This window comes from Myotis nattereri (assembly GCF_964212035.1).
Source record: "Myotis nattereri genome assembly, chromosome: 18".
NCBI lineage: Eukaryota > Metazoa > Chordata > Mammalia > Chiroptera > Vespertilionidae > Myotis > Myotis nattereri.
This window is the reverse complement of record NC_138093.1, coordinates 28,648,162-28,672,947: the sequence shown is the minus strand read 5'-3', so window position 1 is coordinate 28,672,947 and position 24,786 is coordinate 28,648,162. Positions and strand designations below refer to the sequence as shown.

The following is a 24,786-nucleotide window of genomic DNA, read 5'->3' as shown; positions in this document are numbered from 1 at the left end:
TCTATATTCTATTGAATAGCTCTAATTTCTAGTTTATAATGGCTTTATATTTATCTTATGTAAGATTACTTTTACAAGCCAGTCACTCATTTTCTCCTTAAGTCCTTTGGCACTGTGGTACCACCATAATTTGCTCTATTTTAAAAATATGAAAGTAACATTGTTTTTTTCCCATGGCAGAATTATGTTCATGTATTAAAATTAAAAACTACAGAGAAGCACAGAATAGGAAAATTAAAATCACTTTAATTTTACCTATTCCAAGGACCTTTGCTTTTCAAGTATTGATCTGGCTCTCTCAATTCCTCTTGCTTTGTCTTTTACTGGAACTCTTGGTTCTTTGCCCTCAGCATTTGTCGCATTCACTTCCATTTTAAAATAACATTTCTTCTTCTGTGTACCCTCTCTCACGGCATAGTCAAGCTTCTTAAACACTCTGCACTTGGTGTTCTTTTCCTTACTTCTCCTGGCCCCTGGGTGTTAAGGTTCCGTATCATTCTGTTGTTAGGTTCCTCATCTCATTACAGATGCTGAGCAACCTTTACTGCGTGACCCCAAATTAATTCATCTTGCTTAGTTCTTGCTCTCGAACCATAAACCCGTCCACCCTATGGGACATCTCCAATTAGATGTGTCACAAGTACCTAAATTAAATGTATCTAAAGTTGAACTTTGTTCTTATCGCCAAACAGCTTTTTCTCCCTTGGCTTTTCTTCTTAGGGAATAGCATCACCATTTATCCAGTTGCAAAGCTAAAATTGCAATAATTATATTTGGCACCGTTCTCCTTTTAAAAACTTCATCTACAACCCTTCTTTCTGTCTTTATTTTTGTTGGTTTAATCACTACTCCCCTTTAGGTCACTCACCTAAGGTAATACTTTCTGTGAAGCCTTCTTAGAGATCCAATGCTGGTGGAGGTGCTCCTTCCACATCGCCCTGGGCTGCCCCTTCTAGGGTTGATCGCGCTGCTGTCTTGTGATGTGCTTACTGTGTTGGCTTATCTTCCTCACTAGACTGGAACTCTTTGAGGGCAGGGGTTTTTTCTCATTTCTTCATTCTTTGTGCCAACACAGTACCTAGCACAAAGTAGGGCCATGAAATACTTGTTTTGATGACCACTTTTGTTGTTGAGTAAATGAATAAAAGCAAGCATCAGGAGGGAGCAGTTTACTTAAGTTAATTCATGCAACAGTTTGATTAGTCCCCTAGATTATGTCTGTGTTAGAAACAAGAAACTTATTAATCATGATAGAATTTTTGGTAGCTTGACAAAGTTTAGTGAAGGATTTCACACATACATAGAGCAAATTTTTAATATTGACTTTGTTAGAATTGAGGTAGTAGGTTTTTTTTTTTTTTTTTTTTTTTTTCTTTAGCAAAGGCCCCAATATACTAGGTGATGGAATTTAAAATGTAGTTTACTCATTTTGTGGAGACTGAGGGGTGAATCAGTGATATCAAGGCCATGTTCAAGTCCTTTTCCTTTATAAAGTTTTTTTCCTAATTTAATCTGAACGAGGTTAAACAATAATTAGAAATAATGAAGGTATATTTATTTTTTTATATGCTGTATAATCTAAATGAATGTTATTTTTGAAATATACTACTTTTAATGGTATTCTGATCAAGATTCACCTTGCTTTCAGAAATCTTATTACTACTTTAAATTGAGATTTATGAAATAAAAAGTTCATGTTAATTACTTGCTACATAGTTATTTTTCCCTCAGTGTTATTCACTTTGTTTATCCTTTTAGACAAATGCTGAGTAGGTACTTTGTGTTTAAAAATTGTCTAAATTAATTACTTTGTGTTTATAAATATGCTGTTTTTGAGACAGAATATATATTTTGACATCTAGCTCATTTCCATGGCCAGTAGTAATTGGATTTTGAAGAGGTTAAATGAGATTTTAGGTAGGATAGACCTTTGTACCAAGTTGAATGTTTTTCCAGTTTGAACAAGACAGTACTTATTTAAAATGCAACTTTCATTTAAAAATGTAGTAAAACTTGATTGCTAACTATAATTAATGTTTTGACACAAAATGACATTTCCCCTTAGTGTTTTGCTTGGTCATACCATTATTTGCTTATTTTTTTTCCAAAGGTAGAAAAATGACTAAGCTTTAGACATAAGATGTTGCAAACTGTACAAAAGAATAAAGTGTTCTCATTATGGTTAAAAAAAATAAAATAATGAAATTTAAAAGTTGGGACATTTGGAGGGAAAATTGCTGTTCTATATTTTTAAAGCAAATGTTAGTTAATTTTAGACAGGTAACCATATTGGTTAGAACATACACTTGTTTGTCTTGGTATGACAATTTTGAACACTAAAGAAACAATCATGTTCAGATATCTGAACCGAGATACACATTTTTTTTCCTCTTTTTAGATAATCGTGTGGAAGAGATACAGTGACTTTAAGAAACTACACAAAGAACTATGGCAAATTCATAAAAACTTATTTCGACATTCAGAATTGTTTCCTCCATTTGCTAAAGGAAAAGTGTTTGGTAAGTGATTATTTTGAATTTGTGGTTTTAAAACATGATGATTAGCTAATTATGCACATATGCTGAAATACTGTGCCATGAAGGTAGAGGACCCTTTATTTATTACAATAATTCATATCATGTAGCAAGCATCAGGCACCTGAAGTTGTTTTCATGTTCTTGATATAGTTTTGTTAACTCAGAAGACATTTACTCCTCTCTTCTATGAAACAGCAGCACAACAACTCCAACCAATCAAATAAAAAATGTGTGAGAACATAAGAAAAGATGATGTTGAATTATTATTATAGTTCTGATTTATTTTTGATTTCTTAGAGTCTATACTTTGCATATTTCTTGCAAATGTTGACCCATTTATCATATAATATCAAAATGTTGTTAATATCATAGATCTCTAAAGGAAATTAAAAAAACAACCAACCTATATTTAGACTTGGATAGCAAGTCTCAGTAGTTACAGTTTGTTTTTTCTCCCACAGATTTTTAAAAAGAAATGGTCTTAAGGGTTGAGATTTAATAAATAAAGTTAGTAAATTTTCTGCGTTATCAAGTATATTCTTAAGTGAAACTGGCATTTAAAGAAATTTTAATACGAGTGAGTGGCAGTAAGGAATATGATGATTAGCAATAAGTGTAGTTTGGTGCCATTGTCTTGATTCCTGCTAAGAGGCCAGCAGTTTTACTGCCATTGGTTATAGATACCAGTGCAAATGTCAGTGTGGTGAAAAATGCAACCACATTATGAAAATTGCTTTGACCTTGTTGATCTCTTGTAAGGCCCTTAGGGAATCCTCAGCAGTCCGTGGACCATGTTTTGAGAACACTTACACGCACACACAAATTTGTGCACACACACGTATGTACATGTTCATGGGTGTTCCTTGCAGCATTTTCAATAGAATACTGAAAATAAACTGTATTTGTACAATATGTGATTGTATGAATGTGCCATAATTTAGCCAATGCATAGAATTCTTCAGCTAAAATTTTAGATATATTGGTATGGAAATATAGCCGAGGTATATTTTTAAGATATAGGAAACAAATATTGCCCAGCAATGTGTTTAGTAAGATCCCATCTATATTTAAATAGACATACATATTTGTGTGAAGACGTACCTACACACATTTGTATAATGTGCAAAACCTCCGAGGTCATGGGAGGAGACCTACTTTTACTTTTTACCTTAAACCTTCTGAACTGTAGAATTTAACTGTGCACACATATCTTTAAATTCAATGTTGGAAGGTACACAACCTGGCTTTTAAAACAATAAGCTTGTCTCTTGGTGAAAGGGAGTGGCTTCCGAATTGGTTCTTAGCTATTATTGTTTGTTGCTAATGGATTATCTTCAACTTTTCTCCTCATTCTTACATATTATAGAGTGAAAGTTTCTTATTAATCTTAATAAATAAGCAATTTATCACTCTCAGTGAATGGTACAGTCCATTTGTAATACTTGATAACTGCAATGAACCCTGTAAGCGGCAGCTGTGGTTGTGTGGAGGGAATTGTTGGTTAATCATCTGTCTTTTTAGTTACTCTCGCATTTTTAGTATATAAGCCTCAGCAACAAAATACAGACCTATTGTAATTTGCAGAACCATCAGATATGTAATGTTCTAATATTATAGTGAAAAGAACATACCTTTTGGAATCAGATCACTATTTACTAGTGGTGTGATCTTAATACAAATTAACATCTGAGTCTTTTTTCTTATTGGTAAGATAGGAATAATACCTTCCTGTTTTGAGGATTATATCTGTATGTGTCTAGTTCAATGCTCAATACATTATCAGCTATTGTTAGCTCTTATCTGTTGCTCAGCTTACCATTTCCCTAACATACATACTCTCTCGTACCTCTTTCTTTAGTGTTGCACTGTTCCACTGTGAAATTTTTCGCTAACCTTTCATACTTTTAGATGTCTCCTCTTCTAGCAAGTTTTCTGTGTTTCCATCAGACTGAGTTAGTTGTTTTCCCTTCCAATTCTCCATTTCATCAATGTAGCAACTAATTTTCCTCCATTTTTTTTTAATTTGCAAAATTTTCCAATTTACAGAAAAAAGACTGAAAGAATTCAGGTCTAACCCTAAAGCAATTTCTTTTAGTTACCATTGTGGTTGACCGTTAGACTGACATGAGCAGAACAAAGACGATGGCCAGATTACAGAAGGTCACTAGGGCAGAAAGGCCACTGTACGTAGTAATGGGTGAAACTGGAAAAACAAGGACCTCGCCCCCAGGGTAAATTTTCTTCTAGCATATCACTGGTCATGTGGTTTAGACCCCCTGACCTTTCATGTGGCTGGTCATGCAGTTCTGACGCTCTCCTAACCTTTCCTGACATATTGCTAGTCATGCAGTAGACCCCCTGGGAGGAGGAACCGGGGCTGAAGAGTGGCCTCATGTGACTCCCATGAGGGCCCTTGCACTACTACTCCCTTAAGCATTAACCCCTAGGGATAACATATCGGCCTCAGTTGTGGTTTAGCTCCAGGCCCAGAAAAGCAGCAGAACCAGACTGGCGATGCCATGGCTGATATCAGGACCAGCTGCAATGACCCCCTGCTCTCATGCTGACGAATCATTAGAGGCCATGACCCTGTAAGGACACACCTAGAAAGCTGATGAATATTCTATTGGAATCCTCCTCTGAGCCCTCAAGATAAATACCCTCAAGACCAGGACCCAGTGTGGCTCTTTCTCCTGGGAGCATGCCTACAGCCCTCTCCCCACCCACCTCCCTGCAGGCGATCCTAAGCAACAAGGGCCTTTCTTTTGCCTCTGTAACTTGTTTTCTGAGCCCATTTCTTCTTTCTTTTACCTCTGTGACTTTCTAAATAAGCTTTCTTTTAAATCTTGAGTCTTAGTAATGAATTATTTCTTAGCTAAAACTCAAGTATCTAGTACCTAAGTTGCTGAAGCAAGATCTGGTCTGACTCCACTGGTCTAACACCTGGTGCCATTATCGCTGCCAACATTATGAAGTAGATAGTTCACCGTAAGCATGAGATACATTGAGCTTAGATAGCACATCCTATATAATAAAACCCTAATATGTAAATCAACCGAACGGCAGAATGACCAGTCGCTATGACACGTACTGATCACCAGGGGGCACACACTCAATGCAAGAGTGTCAGCCAGAAGCTGGGCTCACAGCTAGTGAGTGCAGCAGTGGTGGTGGGAGCCTCTCCTGCCTCCGCAGCAGCGCTAAGAACTCCCAGAGGGTCCTGGACTGCAAGAGGGTGCAGGCTAGGCTGAGGGAGGCCCCCCCCCCACCCCCTCAGTGCACAAATGTGCACCAGGCCTCTAGTATATTATAATTGGAATGATATAGAGGCGATTAGAATGGCCCCTGCATAAGGGTGACACGCAAATTCGTGATGTGTTCCATATTTTTGTAAATATATGGTGATGGAAGGAGATTTGTCTTTGAGTGGTGGGCACACAATGCAATATACAGATGATGTATCAGAATTATACACTTGAAACCTATACACTTTTATTAACCAATGCTACCCCAATAAATCTAATTAAAAAATATACAGTAATACCATTTCTTTTAGTTACCATGAAGTAGACACTTCACCATAAGCATGAGACACATTGAGCTGAGGTATTCAGTGGTTCGATTTCAAATTGTTGCATTGGGCAGTATAACTAGGAATCTCTTTGTGTCTCAGTTTCAGTTAACATTTTGCAAAGCTACTGGAAATGTTTAAGTAGGTGATGATGTTGCTCTTAATAATCGTATTTTTTTAAACCTATATTGCCATCAGTATGATACATGGTATCAAACTGGTAGTCTGGTCTGAGAGTGGTTAAAATGGTCATGTTTGAAATACCTCATTAGGCCAAAACCGGTTTGGCTCAGTGGATAGAGCGTCAGCCTGCGGACTGAAAGGTCCCGGGTTCGATTCCGGTCAAGGGCATGTACCTGGGTTGCGGGCACATCCCCAGTGGGAGATGTGCAGGAGGCGGCTGATCGATGTTTCTCTCTCATCGATGTTTCTAACTCTCTATCTCTCTCCCTTCCTCTCTGTAAAAAATCAATAAAATATATTTTAAAAAAAAAGAAAAAAAAAGAAATACCTCATTAGCATTCACACTGTATATATAATTAAAATTCTATAAATACAACCTTTCTATAACCTTGTAAAACAGGTCACTGGTGCTGTGTGTTCTCCTTTTTCTCACAAGCATGTTGTCATGGTGTCTGACAGCCTCACACATGGAATTTGGCTGAAAAAGCTTTTTTCTTCAAACTGAAGTTTTTGACCCTATTGATATACAGATGTTCTCATATTTTCCTCTCCTCAATTCCTTTGTAAATTGAAAGTAGGAAAGGGAAAATTATTTATGTAATTACATTAATAATTAATAATCAGTGTGTATTAAATTACTATAGAAAACCTTTACAATTCTCTTTTCAACTTTAGTTTCGAATCGCCAGCTTTTTAAATGGCAAGTTGCTTATATTGACAGACCTTAGATGATGATGGCACCATTTATTTGTGAGTTGACATCTCTGCCTCTTTTTTTTGCCAGAAACATTATTTTTTGTTAGAAACATTATTTTTCTGGTGTGACTGCTGCTGATCCCAGTTGGGGAGACTAGATTTGACTTCTGAAGGTTGCATAATCAGCACAGCAAATAGTCAGTGATAGGTCTGCTGCTGCTTTCTGCTCTGTGAACATCAGTTGTCATAAACCGGTGTTTGATCCTTCTTTATTTGTGCTGATTCTTATTTAATTGTAGGACGATTTGATGAAACTGTTATTGAAGAGAGAAGACAGTGTGCCGAAGACTTGCTACAGTTCTCTGCCAATATTCCTGCTCTGTATAACAGTAAACAGCTTGAAGATTTTTTCAAGGTCTTTCTAAAATATTTTGTATTTTATTAAATACCTGCGTTTTCTAGTGTTAATTTTTACTTTATTTGGGGGCTCTGTTGGCATATACATGTATGTTTATAATGGGTATGTCTTCCTGATGAATTGAATTGCTTAGTCTTATGCATTATCTCTCTCTGTCTCTGGTAGTACTTATTAAAGCCTTACTTTGTATGATTTTAATATAGCCACTCTAGGTTTCTTACAGTCACTGTTTGCATACCTTTTTATTTTTATTTTTTTGCTTTCTATGTATTTGTGTTCTTAAATAAGGGTATCTCTTATATGCAATGTATAGTTTGATCTTATTTTTTATCCAGTCAGGAAATGACTGTTGTTGATTGGGGGAGTATTTAGTCCTTTTTTTGTTTTGTTTTGTTTTGTTTTTGTTAATCCTCACCCAAGGATATTTTTCTATTGATTTTTAGAGAGAGTGTTAGAGAGGGGGAGAGACAGAGAGAGAGAAACATCAATGTGAGAGATACACATTGTTTGGTTGCCTCCCTCATATGCCCGGACTGGGGCCTGGGATCAAGCCTGCAACTGAGGTACCTGTCCTTGATGGGATTCAAACCCAGGACTCTTTAATCCTTGGGCTGACACTCAATCCAGAGTCAAACAGGCGAGGGCTAGTCCTTTTATACTTAAAGTAATTGTTGATTTGATTGAATTTGTCTGCCATTTTGCTGTTAGTTATGTCTCATATATTTTTGTTTTTCCTTTATGCCACCCTTGTAGATATTGATTACTGTACCATTTAAATTCCTTTTTTATGAATTTTTTGCTAAGTTAAATTCTTATTGATTGCTCTAGGAATTAAAACATGCATTTTAATTTATGACAATTTACTTGAGATTAATACTTAATTCCAGTAACATATAGAAAGTTTGCTTCATAAAGTGTTATTTACTCCCCTCCATTGCATTATTATAATACTAGAGGCCCAGTGCACAAAAATTTGTGCACTCGGGGGGGGGGGGGCGGGGTCCCTCAGCCAGGCCTGTGCCCTTTCGCAGTCTGGGACCCCTCAGGGGATGACCACCTGCTGGCTTAGGCCTGCTCCCCGGGGATTGGGCGTAAGATGGCAATCAGACATCCCTCTGGCAGCCCGGCAGCCTTCAGGGGATGTCCACTTGCCAGCGGGGAGCAGGCCTAAACTGCAGTCGGACATCCTTAGCGCTGCTGAGGAGGCAGGAGAGGCTCCCACCACCACCTATGTACCGGCAGCCATCAGCCTGGCTTGTGGCTGAGCAGAGCTCCTCCCCTGTGAGTGTGCCCTGACCACCAGAGGGCAGCTCCTGCATTGAGCGTCTGCCCCCTGGTGGTCAGTGTGTGTCATAGTGACCAGTCATTCCCAGTCTTTCTGCTGTTAGGGTCAGTTTGCATATTACCCTTTTACTATATAGGATAGAGGGCTGGTGCACGGTTGGGGGCCGGCTGGTTTGCCCTGAAGGGTGTCCCGGATCAGGGTGGGGGTCCTGCTTGGGTGCCTGGCCAGCCTGGATGAGGGGATGATGGTTGTTTGCAGCTGGTCACACCCCCTTCAGGGTGGGGTTCCCCACTGGGGTGCCTGGCCAGTCTGGGTGAGGGGCCGAGGGCCGTTTTCAGGCTGGCGGGCAACTGAAGCTCCCAGCCTCTCCTTTTTTCTGTTTTTTATTTTTTTATTTTTTTATTTTTTTATTCTGGGATTTATTTACCTTCTATAGCTGTCACTGGAGCTGAGAGCCGGCTCCAGCTCTGAGGCCCGGCTCCAGCTCTGAGGCTGTGGCTGGCTGAAAGCAGGTATCTGGGTTTGTTTAGCTTCTCTAATTGAAACATTGTTGCCATCACTGCCGCTCTAAGCTCTGAGGCCGAAGCTGACTGAAAGCAGGTATCTGGAGCTTGTTTAGCTTCTATAATTGCAATCTTGTTTCTTAGAGTGCAGCCCAGAGGCTGCAACAGCAGGCGGGAAACGTTGGCTTCCTCCATCACTGGAGCAAGCAAGCCTCCTGTTCGCTTCAGCTGCCTGGCTGCTGGCCACCATCTTGGTTGGCAGTTAATTTGCATATCGCCCTGATTAGCCAATGGGAAGGGTAGCGAAGTTATGGTTAATTAACATGTTTGTCTAATATTAGATAGGATGTGTACCTTAAATATAATATAAATCAAACAATGTAGTATTATGATCTGATGTCTTTTAAGGAGTTAGGAGAAGAAAAAAGAACATATTTATATAGCTTTTTTATACTTTAAAAACAGTGTATTAAAAACATTAGTGAATATAAAATATATAACATGAACAATGTATGTAAACCTAAAATGTGTGTACATAAAACAATAACATTTTCAAGAGCACATTCCGCCCTAGCCATCTTTGCTCAGTGGATAGAGCGTCGGCCTGCGGACTGAAGGGTCCTAGGTTCGATTCTGGCCAAGGGCACATGCCTGGGTTGTGGGCTCAGTCCCCAGTGGGGGTGTGCAGGAGGCAGCCGATCAATGATTCTCTCTCATCATTGATGTTTCTATCTCTCTCCTTCTCCTTTCCTCTCTGAAACCAATAAAGAAGTATATGTTAAAAAAAAAAAAAAAAAAAAGAGCACATTCCTAAAAGGAAACAAAATAATAAACAAGAGGGGGCCTTCCATGGACCTATACATAGTCTTTTATATTTATCCTCATACATATCTTATTTTTGTGTGTGTTCTTTATTTGTTCAGGTAGATTTGAATTACCAACAGTTGTCACTTTCTTTCAGGTTGGGATTTCCTGTTGTTTCTTTTTGGTGTAAGCCTGGTTTGCTGGCAAAGATTCTCTCAGTCTTTGTCTGGAAATGTTTTTGTTTACACTTCACTTTCAAAGGATAGTTTTGCTAGATATGTGGAATTACTGATTGACACTGTTTCTTTTAGTACTTTGAATTTGTCACTCCACTGACTTTTGTGCTTCATTGTCTTTTTGAGAATCAGCTGTTAATTGTACTATAGTTCCACTGAGTAAGTCTTTTTGTATTGCTTCTTTCAGAAGTTAGCCTTGTCTTTCAACAGTGTACGTGTAGGTATTGATCTCTTTCTGTTTATCCTATTTAGGGGTCTAATTTATCTTGTATTTGTAGATTAAATTTTTTTGGTTCAATTTTGGATGTTTTCTGTCCTCATGTCTTCAGGTATTTCTTTTTCAGCCCCTTTCCTTTCTCTCTCTTACATTGGATATCCCCATTACATGTAAGTTGGTATGCCATTATGTGTAAGTTGGTATGCTTGATATCATTTCACATTTCTCTCTGGTTCTTTTTATTATTTGGTCTTTTTTTTTTCTATAATCTTCATACTGGATAGTTTCTGTTGATCTTCACATTCATTGGTTGTTCTTTCTCAATTCTGTTGTTGAACTCCTCTAGTAAATTTAAAATTTTTGTTACAATACCTTTCAAAGGCAGCATTTCTATCTGGTTCTTTTTTTTTTTAAATTGAGATTAAATGACATAACATAAAACTCACTATTTTAAAGTGGTGTATGATTCAGTGGTTTTTAGTATATTCACAAGGTTACACAACCATTATCGCTACCTGATTCCAGAACATTTTCATTACCCTCACACCCATGAGCACTTACTTCTTCCCCACCATGCCCCAACCCCTAGCAACCACTGATCTACTTTCCATCTTGATGGATTTGCCTATTTCTGGACATTTCACATGAATGGAATCATACAACATATAGCTGTTTTCATCTGGCTTCTTTCTCAGAGTTCAATATTTTCAAGGTTCATCCATGTTGTAGCATGTATCAGTACTTCATTTCTTTCCATTAAGTGGATTTTGTTTATCCTTTCATTAGTTGATGTACATTTGGATTATCTCCACTTTTGGCTCTATGATAATGCTTCACTATTTTTTGTTTTTTAAAAAAATAATTTCTACTTATTTATATTTTCTATTTCATGACTCATAGTCATTAGACTTTCCTTTAATTCTTTTTAAATGAATTCTTTTAAAAAAATATATTTTCATTGATTTCAGAGAGGAAGGGAGAGAGATAGAAACATCAATGATGAGAGAGAATCATCGATCGCATGCCCCCTACTAGGGATTGAACCCACAACCTAGGCATGTGCCCCTGATCAGAATCAAACCCGAGACCCTTCTGTTTGCAGGCCGATGCTCTATCCGCTGAGCCAAACCAGCTAGGGCTCCTTTAATTTTTTAATTGTTATTTCCTTCAGTTATTTGAACATATTTATAAGCTTGTATTGACTGTTTCCTCCCCCCCCGCCCCCCCCCTATGGAGCACACACTTTTCCTGTTTCCTTGTATGTCTTATTATTTTTTGTTCAAAGCTGGAAATTTTGGTTAATATATATTACAGCAACTCTGAATTCTGGTTTTTTCCTCCCTGAGGGTTGTTGCCATTGTTTTATTAGTATGTTTATTAACATGACTGTACTAAATCTGTGGAGTTTATTTGTTTAATGCATAGTATGTGACTGCTGATACTTATGGTCAGTTTTTAATTTAATTAATTTATTTATTTTTTTAATTTATTGCTTAAAGTATTACAAAGGGTATTACATATGTGTCCATTTTATCCCCCCGCCCTAGACAGTCCCCTAGCCTCCCCTATCCCCCAGTGTCTTATGTCCATTGGTTATGCTTATATGCATGCATACAAGTCCTTTAGTTGATCTCTTACCCCCCTACCTCCTGCCGCCCAACCCTCCCCTGGTTTTTAATTTTAATTGTATTTTTAAATCTGGTTTAGTAGGACTTAGCTCTGTATCGTCTTAGTTTATTGGACAGCCAGTGTTTGGTCTTGGCTTATACTTAAACACTTTGTTTCTTATATGCTTCTCTTTATGCTGATGATTCTTTGTGTGTTTTCAAAGTTCAAGCAGTTTTTTTATTATTATTATTATTAGTTAAGGTATTACAAATGTGTCCTCATCCCCCCCATTAACTCCCAACCTCCCCCCCCCCCCCCCAAACTCATGCTCCCATCCCCCTGTTGTCCATGTCCATTGGTTTGGCTTATATACATGTATACAAGTCCTTCGGTTGATCTCTTCCCCTTACCCCCGCCCTCCCCTACTTTCCTTCTGGGGATTGATAGCCTGATCGCTGTTTCTCAGTCTTTGGGTCTGTCCCTTTTCATCAGTCTATGTTGTTCTCTATAATCCACAAATGAGTGAGATCATGTGGTATTTATCTTTCTCTGACTGGCTTATTTCACTTAGCATAATGCTCTCCAGTTCCATCCATGCTGTTGCAAAAGGCAAGAGTTCCTTTTTTTTTTTTTTTACCGCAGCATAGTATTCCATTGTGTATATGTTCAAGCAGTTTTTAAGTTTGCCCTGGGTCTTACTTTCCTTTGAGATGTCTTACATTTCCTCTATCCAGTGGTCGGCAAACTGCGGCTCGCGAGCCATGTGTGGCTCTTTGGCCCCTTCAGTGTGGCTCTTCCACAAAATACCGGCTCTTCCACAAAATACCGACTTCTGTGCATGGGCCACAAAGTTTCAATCGCACTGTACATGCGCGCCTGCATGTGGTATTTTGTGGAAGAGCCACACTGAAGGGGCCAAAGAGCCGCATGTGGCTCGCGAGCCGCGGTTTGCCGACCACGGCTCTATGCATATGCACCATCTCATGGTTTGCCAGGGATTTGTAGATAGTTTGATCCCTCTCTGGTCTCTCCTGTATGGATGGGTAGAGTGCTTATTAAGAATCCCTATGGTTGTGTCGTTTTCTGGATTTCCCTGGTAAATGTCTGGCTAATGTTCTGGTCTTTTGCTTGCTGCAGCTTATGCTTGCTGAGCCATTCACTTATTTCTTGCCATTTGTTTGGCACTAAGATTGCTACTATTACTGATAATGCTATTTGGGGTAGATTTTTTTTCCTGTGATTCAATCAAAATCATGGCAACCTCATCTACAAGTGAATCTGCTGGTTTTCAAGGTTCTTGTATAATTACCTTGGCCACCCAGCTGGGATGGAAGATGGGAGCAACCCCAGGCAAGAATAGACTTATTAAGAGTTCTTACGTGGGGTTTTGTTGTTTTCCATGAGTAACCACATCTTCATTTGCTTTGTTTTTGGTCAAGTTCCGGAATCTCAAATGGTTATTTATACAGTTTTCTCTAGTTATATTATTGTCTTTTGTGATGAGCATTTGCTCATATACTTATTTTACCATATCTAAACTCCTTCCCCTTCAGACTGACTTTCATTAATAAAAACTTTGAGAAACTATATAAGAAGAGTTTCTTTTTACTGCATAATCAGGAATACTAAGAGGTTAATGTTTGAACTAGAGATTTAAAATAGAATTGTGGCATATTATTCTACTACTTCCCTTTAGTGCCTATAGAACAGATTTATTTATTTATTTATTTATTTATTTATTTATTTATTTATTTCCTCACCTGAGGATTTGTTCATTGATCTTGGAGAGGAATGGGAGGAGGGAGGGTGAAAGGAAGGAAGAGAGAGAGAGAGAGAGAGAGAGAGAGAGAGAGAGAGAGAGGAAGTGAGAGAGGGGAAAAAGAAAGAAACATTGATTGGTTGTGTACTGTAGTCATCCTGACCAGTGATAGTCCTGACCAGGGATCAAACCTGCAGCCTGAGTATGTGCCCTGTCCGGAAATTGAACCCACAGCCTTTTAATATACAAGACGACACTCCAATACATGGAACCATCTGGCCATGGCTGGCAGGGAACTTTTGACTAGGTAAAGATAGTTGTGAGCCGGAACCGGTTTGGCTCAGTGGATAGAGCGTCGGCCTGCGGACTGAAAGGTCCCAGGTTCGATTCCGGTCAAGGGCATGTACCTGGATTGCGGGCACATCCCCAGTAGGAGATGTGCAGGAGGCAGCTGATCGATGTTTCTCTCTCATCAATGTTTCTAACTATTCTTCTCCCTTGCTCTCTGTACAAAATCAATAAAAAAAATATATTTTAAAATTTGCTTTTATAAAAAGCCATGTATTATTATAAACATTATAGTATTCCTATTGAATTTTTAAATAATTGACTATTTTTTAGAGCAGTTTATGTTTACAGAAAAATTGTGCAGAAAGTATTAGAGTTTTTCCATGTATTCCCCTACTCCCTCATAGAGTTTCTCTATTATTAACATACTGCATTGGTGTGGCACATTTGTTAACATTGATGAACCAATATTGATATTTCTGTTGATTTTTTTAAAAGCAATTGTAATCTGCCCTAACCGGTTGGCTCGGTGGATGGAGCGTTGGTCTGCGGACTGAAGGGTCCCAGGTTCGATTCCGGTCAAGGGCATGTACCTTGGTTGCAGGCACATCCCCGGTGTGGGGTGTGCAGGAGACAGCTGATCGATGTTTCTCGCTCATCGATGTTCTACCTCTCTATCCATCTCCCTTGCTCTCTGTAAAAAAATCAATAAAAAAAATCAATAAAAAAATAAAAAGAACTTTTTTTTAAAAAAAAGCAATTGTAATCTCATTTAATATAGTTTTTGTAATCCTTATACAATACTCAGTTGAGAAGTCTATAGTTCATTTATTACTGATTTTTTAAAATACTGTTATTATGAATGACACACAATTACTCTGATCTTTTTAGGGTGGAATAATTAATGATGGCTCTGAATTGATTGGTCCTGTTGAAGCTTATTCGGATTCCCTCACTGATAGCTTTCCTGAGTGTACTACGGAAGGTAAGAGATTTTATTTTTTTTCATTTCAGTGGTTTTTATTGTAGAAGATTAAATCATATTTATATTGCAAAAAAAATGGATATAGGAATTTGGGAATACTTCATTCTAATGATTTTTTCACATTTTAATATCATTGATACTGGGTGCATGATACTGGGTTGATGATATCTTGCATTTAATTGACAGCTTTTTTCTTTCTTAGTAATATATAAACTAAAGGCCCGGTGCATGGAAATTCATGCACTGGCTGGGGGGGGGGGGGGGGGGGCGGGTCCCTCAGCCCAGCCTGCCCCCTCTCACAGTCTGGGAGCCCTCAGGGTTAGGAGGCGACCCAGCGATCAGGGGAAGGCACTGCCCCATCACACCTCTGCTGCCGCTACTGCCGGCAGCGCAAGCCTCGGCCGGCCATGGTTACCTGAGCCTCAGGCGGCCCTGGGTGCCTTGGGCCAGCCCTGGGTGACTGGGCAGCCACCATCCGAGGCTTGCCTGCGCCTCGGACTGGCCCTGGGCAGCTGAGGGGCTGAGGGGACTGGGGGACTCCAGAGGCAGGTTGTGTGCCTGCTGCCCCGGTGGGGCTGAGGGGACTGGATGACGTCATCTTGTGGCTGTGGGTGCCACCATCTTTGAGGGCGGGGCAGTCAATTAGCATATTCCCTCCTTATTGGCTGTGGGCGCTGCCATCTTTGCAATGGTGTGAGAGTCAAGTAGCATATTCCCTCTTCATTAGGTAGGATGATTCCTCCTACATTAATGCCATCTTAGATATGATGAAATGTGGTATAATGAGTGTTCAGAATTTATATTTTCTACACTAAGAATGCCTTGGTTAAATTTATTTAGTAGCAACTGATCTTTAGACAATTAATTTTTGAAGACTGCCTTTAAAAGTTTAGTCATGTCCCCAGAAAAAAAATTTAAAGCAGTTTTAATGTTTTTAATATGTTTTATAATAACATGAGTTTAAACCAAAGCAATTTTTGTACTTTTAATCATTTTAATTCAAGAATGCTTAATCTCTTGTTTTATTTCTCTATTAAGCCATCCTTGATTTTTTATGAAGATTTAAAACACATATTTTTTGGATTTAATTAGCTAGTTTTTTTTTTCCAGGGAAAATTTTGGAATTAAAAAAAAGAGAGATTTAGGAAATAGGGATGGGGAGAGTCTTTAAAAATAGGTAATTAGGTTTGGTTCTGCTGTATTGAGAAGTGATTAACTTTTCTTGTTTTTCATGGTGGCTCTGTTGACTTATAAGCAAAGCATCCATTGAGTCCTCAATATCTTTGGCTCCATCCTGAATCAGCCAGGGTCATAGAAAAACATTGTTGACAGTAATATTACTTAACAGTCTGTCATGTTTTTGGGGAAAAATATATCTGTTCTCCATGACCTGTTTTTATCTGAGATCCTTGTTAGGCTTTGGAAAATCTAGTCCCTGCTTGAGTTCTGAATGTGATTCTCTTTCTAGAACTGGATTCCTTGGAAGGTGACTTACGGAATAACCTGGTCTGGCTGTTGGCTCAGAGATACTCTCCTGACAAAGAGGGAGGGTGTTTTCTGCCTGAAAAATGTGCTGATTTGATGATGTCCAGTAGAGGACCAGTAGGACAAATATTTGTAGGAGACTATTCAATGAGGAGAACAGCTCTTGGAAATGGCAGAAAAGTTTCTTTTCTCTCTCTCGTTTTTTTGATATAGGAACCAAAGGTTGTGTGATTGGGAATGGTTATGTTCTTTTGACAGCCATAATAAACCCTTGTTGCTAGGTGGGAGTCTGCCATGGTGAGAGAAGGGTGTTTCAGGAGCCCATTTCAGTTTAAAATAATCAGCGATGGGAGCAATACAGAGGTCTTTTGTCCTTTGCTATCGTCTAGGAGGGAAAGGGAAGTGCATTATTACTAGGAATGACTTTTCTGGGTAAAAAGGTGGTTGCATCCATGTTAAAAGAGATATCTAAAGCTAAGGTGAGTTAGTAATTTATTGTCCAGTCTGGGAGACTTTTGAGAATTACAATAAAACAATAGGCATAAACCAGAGCTGCCTCAGACAAACTGAGCAGTATGGACTACCCTACCTAAAGCAGTTAAGAGTTTGTCTGTGAAATTTCAAACAGATGGCTTTTCTTTGGAAGGCTTTATCTTTTAGGAATATGCTTTAAGAGAGAAATTAGGGGCAACATTTTTTAAAAAAAAATTATGTTTTTATTCATTTCAGAGTGAGGAAGGGAGAAGGAGAGAGATAGAGACATCAATGATGAGAGAGAATCACTGATCAGCTGCACATGCCCCACTGGGGATCAAGTACTCAACCCAGGTATGTGCCCTGACCAGGAATTGAACCAGCAACCTCGTGGTTCATAGGTTGATGCTTAACCACCGAGCTATGCCAGTCAGGCAGGGAAAACATTTTTGTTAAAAACTTAGGAAAAGACTTATGATACCTAAAAGAAATAGTGAAATTTTTATCCTTTCAGGGCATAGTTTAGTTTTCCAACTGTATTACCATTCTAAAATACACTGATCCATTAAGAATGAAAAACACGGAACTGGAAATGCTGTTAATACTTAAGTTTTTTACCCCTCCCTTTAAACGACTCTATGTCTGGTTAATTAATCCTGCTCAGAGACACTTTGTTGACAAATACAGATTGGAATGTCAGATAGCTTGCAAATTCATTGCTATTTGAGAGGAAAAATGTTTTTAATTGATATTTTGAGAGAGACAGGAAGAGGAGAGAGAAAGAAAAACATCAATTTGTAGTTTCACTTCTTTTTTTATTTTTATTTTTTTTATTATTTTTTTTTTTACATATATTTTATTGATTTTTTACAGAGAGGAAGGGAGAGAGATAGAGAGTTAGAAACATCGATGAGAGAGAAACATCGATCAGCTGCCTCCTGTACATCCCCCACTGGGGAAGTGCCCGCAACCCAGGTACATGCCCTTGACCGGAATCGAACCTGGGACCTTTCAGTCCGCAGGCCGACGCTCTATCCGCTGAGCCAAACCGGCTTTGGCATCACTTCTTTTTTAAAAAAAAAAAATATATTTCTTTATTGATTTCAGAGAGAAAGGGAGGAGGAGAGAGAGATAGAAACATCAATGATGAGAGAGAATCATTGATCGGCTGCCTCCTGTACACCCCCTACTGGGGAACGAGCCCGCAACTGAGGCATGTGCCCTTGACTGGAATCGAACCCGGGACCCTTCAGTCCGCAGGCTGATGCTCTATCCACTGAGCCAAACCAGCTAGGGCATGGAAAATGACTTTTAAATATCATGAAATTGTCTGGCATACTGGGCAAGTGTAAGATTTACTTTCATACCAAAAGGTCTGCACACCCTAGAGACAAGCAAGGGAGAGGACCTCTAGTACAAGGGCAGGAAAGCGGGCAGCCTGCCAAGCCTCACAGGTCTGCAGTGAAATGGAGGGTTGTAGAGGGATTGTGGTTGGCAAGTACATTTAGAGCCAAAATGTGAGGAGGTGATTCACTCAATAACAACTCCTCTGAGTGCAGTATTTTAAATGGTGTTTTGAAAGGGCACGAGCCCGCAACCCAGGCATGTGCCCATGTGGATTCATTTTTCATTCTTCTGATTTAGTTTGCTGGTGGAATGAGGCAGAAGGGCACATCTTAATATATAGTCTGCTGTTTCAAGGTCCTTCAGGTGGAGTTAGAATGACATGGCAAGTATATCACTTCTCAGAGAACAGATGTGGAAGCTAAGCGATCATTATTTTTATTAGTACCATAAAAATGCAATCAACAAGTTTTAAGTTACCTTGAAAGAAAGTTTTCTGAGGAAAACAAAAAGAGCTGGATTAGTGGCTTAAAAAATTATCATTATTTTATAGTAAGTACAATGGGATCGAGGAAACCCCTTTAAGGTTTCATAAAACCAATACTTTGGTAATTAACTGGTAAATGTATTTTATCTAATATGAAATTGAAAATTATAAAGTTCTTCAGTAGGTTTTTAGATAAAAAGTTAATATCGTTTTATGTTTTTAAGACAAAATGCTGGTTACTCTTGATCTCCCTTTGTTCAGGGAAATTAAACTATATATTTTCTCAAAGATGAAAGGTTTAATTGATTAACATCTTATTTCCTTTTTAAACTTCCATCATTTGCCGGATTAAACTTAGCTATGAAGTTCCTGACATTTGTGGAAACCTGACCAAAACGATGCATGGGAATTGAGCTTCTTGACATGTTTCTCTCATCTGTTGGCCTGTTTGAAGGATGTAGTTTGCTTTACTGCCATGCTGGCCTTGATATTGGAGCCTTTGATGTTGGTATAGTCTCATCTGGTAACCTGTGTCATTTCCTCTTCCTAATACATTATTTTACTTCCTTTGCAGTTTTGGGAGGGACATTTTCCAGGTGTGTGCAGCAAATAAGAGAAAATAATTAGGTGATCATAACCACAAATACAAATTGAGAGATCAACATCTTATATGTAGCAGATCTTAAAAGTGAATATTTTTATTTTTTTTTTTTTTTTTTTTTTTTTTTTAAATATATTTTATTGATTTTTTACAGAGAGGAAGGGAGAGAGATAGAGAGTTAGAAACATCGATCAGCTGCCTCCTGCACATCTCCCACTGGGGATGTGCCCGCAATCCAGGCACATGCCCTTGACCGGAATCGAACCCGGGACCCTTCAGTCCGCAGGCCGACGCTCTATCCACTGAGCCAAACCGGTTTCGGCAAAAGTGAATATTTTTAAATGTCTCCTGGAATAGTTAAATCTGTCCTTTTTTTTTTTCCTAAAAATTTTGGGTTAGAAGCTTCTAAATGCTTATTCTAACAATTGTAGACTCTAGAATGATTTATTAGGCTGTCTTGAATTAGCCATTTTAGAGTAAATGAGATGTACATTTCAAAGATAATGGCATCTCTTGTTGATCTATGTATGGGAACTCGTTAAAGAACTCTTAGTCCAAGATTTGTATGTTTACTTGATGGTAGGATAATAATTTTTTTGCATTATGTAGATAAACATGAAAATTATAATTAATATGTATTGAATAGAATAATGTGGATTATATTTGACATTAAATGTAAACATCATTATACTATGTTAGGGAGATAATTGGGAAGGCATGTAGTTATTTAAGCTTGAAAAAAATTCTGTATTCTGTTTTAAAATACCTTTTGTTTTACTTTTTATTATTTGTGTTTTTTTCATTTAGTTGATTTAAAGTTGATGCTTTGAGGCAGGATCATTTTAAAAAGTAATATTGTTCAGTTTATTGGCCACTTAATAACCTAAATATATTTTAAAGACAAACTTAAAGTCTACACTACAAATAGTGTAAGATGACAAAATATAGAAAGTCTAATGAAAAGGAATTTACAGCCGAACCGGTTTGGCTCAGTGGATAGAGCGTCGGCCTGCAGACTAAAGGGTCCCGGGTTCGATTTCGGTCAAGGGCATGTACCTGGGTTGCAGGCACATCCCCAGTAGGAGATGTGCAGGAGGCAGCTGATCGATGTTTCTCTCTCTCATCGATGTTTCTAACTCTCTATCTCTCTCCCTTCCTCTCTGTAAAAAATCAGTAAAATATATTTAAAAAAAAGAAAAGGAATTTACATTTACATAGAATTTATAGCAAATGTCCACTAGATGGCACCATGAGCACTCCAAATCTCTTTACTAGGATTAGTCTGGGTCCTCTATTATATTAGAGTATGCTTATTCAGTTTGAAGTTCCTTTTTCTCTTAAGCCTTAAGGGCTTCTTAACTTTTATTCACTGTTCTTTATTAGTTGAAATTTCTTTGGCAGGGGACTTTGAAATAAATAGGAAAAAAGAACAGGCCACTATTCTCAAGAGAAACACAAATGAGAATGTGTCATTCATTGTGTGTATGTGTATATATATATGTAAAACAAATAATACAAATTATAAATATTGACTCTTAAAATCCTGGGGCTATCAAGGATAATGCTGAACTTAGAACTTTAGGGGTTGGGTGAAGCAAATAAAGTTATGATATGTTGTGGGAATGGGTTTTAGAGTAGAAGGAACATTAGGGAACATATAGATGAATCTCTTAGTTTACAATTAAAATTGGAATTTCAGAGAAGGTGAGTCATGTGCCTCTGGCAGTCAGGGCCTTCCAGGTATTTAATAACAATCACAGAACTATATTTTATGAAATGAAGAGATTTAATTTTAGGAGAGGAAGGCGGTGGGAATGCTTATTTGTGAGCTGCTTGTGTGCTGGTAACAAAACAGGTGTGATTCGTAGAGAAGGTTCTGAAGAGGAGCAGCATGAAAAGTTCGTTAGGTAGAAAGGGAAGCCAACTCACAGATCTTCGTTGTTCTGATAAGATAACAGGATTAGGGTTATAGTTGTGAAGAATGTGTTGTTTTCTGAGTTCATTCTGTTTTTCACCAAATATACAGAAGATATTCTGATGCTCTCTTCAAAAAGTCTCAAGGGTGAAGCATAGACATGTTCCAAGGATGTTATAAATGTGAATCATCAAAGGAATGGTTATTGTAGTAACAGTAGCTATTACTAAATGAGGAGTTGGTAATCAAGTAAGGAATCTTAACTGGCATCAGAATCTTAATTAGTTTTAGATTTAGGTTTTCACTTAAGTCATATTTATAAGGCCTTATTTCTTAATGGAGACTGATATGCATTTCTTCTGTCTCAGGGTGACCTTTGTTCTGCTGGCTAGATAACTTGCTTTGTGTGTAAAGCATGAGTCATTGCTACTAGGAAAAGTAGAGATTCCCTTTCCTTGACTCTTGCAATATGTGAACCTCAGGGCTCAGTGAAAGCTATCAGCTAACAATAATGAGGCCATGTATTTTTATATATAGTCCACCATGAGAGACCACCTGTTGTTCTAAAGAAAACTGATATCTTTTTGCAGATGGTCTTCAAATACAGATTTCTGATAGTTTATAGTATAAAGATTTATTCTGTGGCAACTCAACCTTTTCCCCTGGCGCTTGTCTTTCAGAGATGGTGTCTTAGACTATACTGCCTACCTGAGCAGTTCAAAGCACAGAAAGTGAGGGTAGGTAGGTAGACTAGGATCTTAAATAAAACCCTTATGTCCGTAGCTGCTTTTTAACCGGTCACCTGGGGCCCTCTAATGGCCCTGAGACTTGAATGTCTGTGAAATGAATCTGGAGGCAGAATGCTTTCATAGAACCTTTGACTCCGCATCCCACCCCCCTGCTCTCATCCCTTCCAGAAAAGGCTTAAGTTTTTGACTTGATGGCATTGGGTGAAGGTGGCACCTTTTACTCTGATGATGGCCCAGAGGGCCCTCTTAAACATGGACTGACTTCAGGCTGGTTTAACTTTTGACAAATAGTTTCTGTATTGTCAATTGTTGCTCTGCCTCATCCACAGTTTCTTCCTGCTCACCTTAACTGAAAGCTTCTTGTTTGCTGCTCCCTATATCTTACTTGCTAACTTTCTTCCTGGGTTATAGAGAGCTAGTCTCCACTTCATGTGATATTTAGATTTATATAAAGTTTGTTGAATGACAGGACTGATTTCCAGGACTTGAGCAGGCACTGTACAAAGTAGATATATTAAGGATATCAGAGGAATAAGCTAGGTACTGAACACACACACACACACACACACACACACACACGCACACGCACGCACGCACGCGTACGTGTATGCGTGCACACACATTTATTGCTATGGTGGTGAAAGGGAGTGTTCTTGAGCTGTTTGGGAAGTACTTCATTGAGAAGAAGGGAATTTAGAAATTGCTTAAATATAGAAGAGGAAAGTATCAGAGAATACTAGAAAAGATGATTCGATGCAGTGCTTGGTGGAGGACATATGATAGGGTTAGGCTTTTTAGGTGTGGTAGGGTGTATCGTAACAGGAGAATTAAAGGAGGAGGATAGTTTGGGGTTAGTTTGCTTTACACAGATCTGTCTTTATATCATTTCTACCCTCTCTCTCTTAAGTTAGGTATGGCGGGGGGGCGGTGTGGGGGGGAGCTCCCTTCTCTGTTCCAGCACGGAGAGAGAGACGTGAACCGGTTCTTTTAAGTAGGAGGCGCTTTTGGGATTTGAGAAAATGAAAAGACAGACATAGAAATAAAATAAAAGCTTGGGCCAGGTGTGGGGTCTGCCCTCTGAATGGAGGGACAGACGACCTCCAACACCGGAAGTAGTTTTAATAAATACTCGAATAATAGGAAGTTACATCACATCTGGGTGGGCCTTGAGTTCCTGGGCCTTGAGTTCCCCCTTAACACTGGTCTGAAAGGTCAAACTGAGTGGCATCCCAGTCTCTTGACCAGGTCTGCCCCCAGGGCGTGGCTCTGCCTGCGCTCTGAGTTTCAGTGACAAATTTAAACCGAGTGTTTGCTAGCGGCCCTCAACAGTTAGAAATTCCTGGGCACTGGCTGCTGGATATTTCATACAGGCCAGTATTTCATAAATGATGGCTGTGTAACATAGCTTTATACTCAATTCCCAGTTTTAGCCCTTACTTTTATCTCCTTTGATATTCTCCATGTACAGAGCCTGGAGGGCTTGTCATACACAAACAAGATAAATGATTAGCATCGCCTGTAATCCCACCATACTGAAAAAATTATTTTTAGTGTTTATTGTACCTTTCTGGCCCCCCCCCCCCCCCCCGTGTGTTCTTAAAAATGTGTTTTTATTGCCCTAACCGGTTTGGCTCAGTGGATAGAGCGTCGACCTGTGGACTGAAAGGTCCCAGGTTCGATTCCAGTCAAGGGCATGTACTTTGGTTGTGGGCACATCCCCAGCGGGAGGTGTGCAGGAGGCAGCTGATCGATGTTTCTCTCTCATTGATGTTTCTAACTCTCTATCCCTTTCCCTCTCTGTAAAAAAATCAATAAAATATATTTTAAAAAATGTGTTTTTATTGATTCTTAGAGAGAGAGGAAGGGAGAGAGATAGAGAGATAGAATCATCCATGAGAGAGAGAAACCTCATCCATCAGTTGCCTCTGGTACGTCCCCCTACCGGGGATCAAATCTGCAACCCAGCATGTGCACTGACTGGGAATTGAACCAGTGGTCTCAGTTCCTGGGTCAATGCTCAACCACTGAACCACACCAGCCGGGTTGTATTTGTGTTTTTAAATTATAATATATATACTGTGTACACACACACACACACACACACACTTACATACATACATACAAGTACCACTTTGCAGTTTGTCATTTTTGCATAATAGAGCATGAATACTTTAGCATTAAACATTCTATAACAGTGATGGCGAACCTATGACACGCGTGTCAGAGGTGACACATGAACTCATTTTTTTGGTTGATTTTTCTTTGTTAAATGGCATTTAAATATATAAAATAAATATCAAAAATATAAGTCTTTGTTTTACTATGGTTGCAGATATCAAAAAATTTCTATATGTGACACGGCACCAGAGTTAAGTTAGGGTTTTTCAAAATGCTGACACGCCAAGCTCCAAAGGTTCGCCATCACTGTTCTATAACATACTTTTTAATAGCTGTATAATACTTTATCATAGGGATGAACCATACTCTTTTGTATCTCTGATTGTTTTGGTAAAAACTGCTGAATTGCTTGGTCAAAGATATAAGCATTTTTTTGCATCTGACATGCATTGCCAAACTGTCCTCCAACAAGGTTAAACCAGAAGAAGTCTTTTTATTCCCCTTTGCTTCTCCGAATTAGGCT

General features: G+C 38.7%; 1 protein-coding gene across 1 annotated transcript in view; it reads left to right on the top strand.

The window, feature by feature from the left end:
• The window catches only part of RPS6KC1 (ribosomal protein S6 kinase C1), a 134,571-nt gene that overhangs the window by 12,173 nt on the left and 97,612 nt on the right, over positions 1 to 24,786 (top strand). Inside the window, exons 3-5 of the mRNA XM_081112762.1 lie at positions 2,399 to 2,519; positions 7,287 to 7,402; positions 14,997 to 15,090. Coding sequence (XP_080968888.1) covers positions 2,399 to 2,519; positions 7,287 to 7,402; positions 14,997 to 15,090 — 331 coding nt within the window. The remainder of the gene's footprint in view (positions 1 to 2,398; positions 2,520 to 7,286; positions 7,403 to 14,996; positions 15,091 to 24,786) is intronic.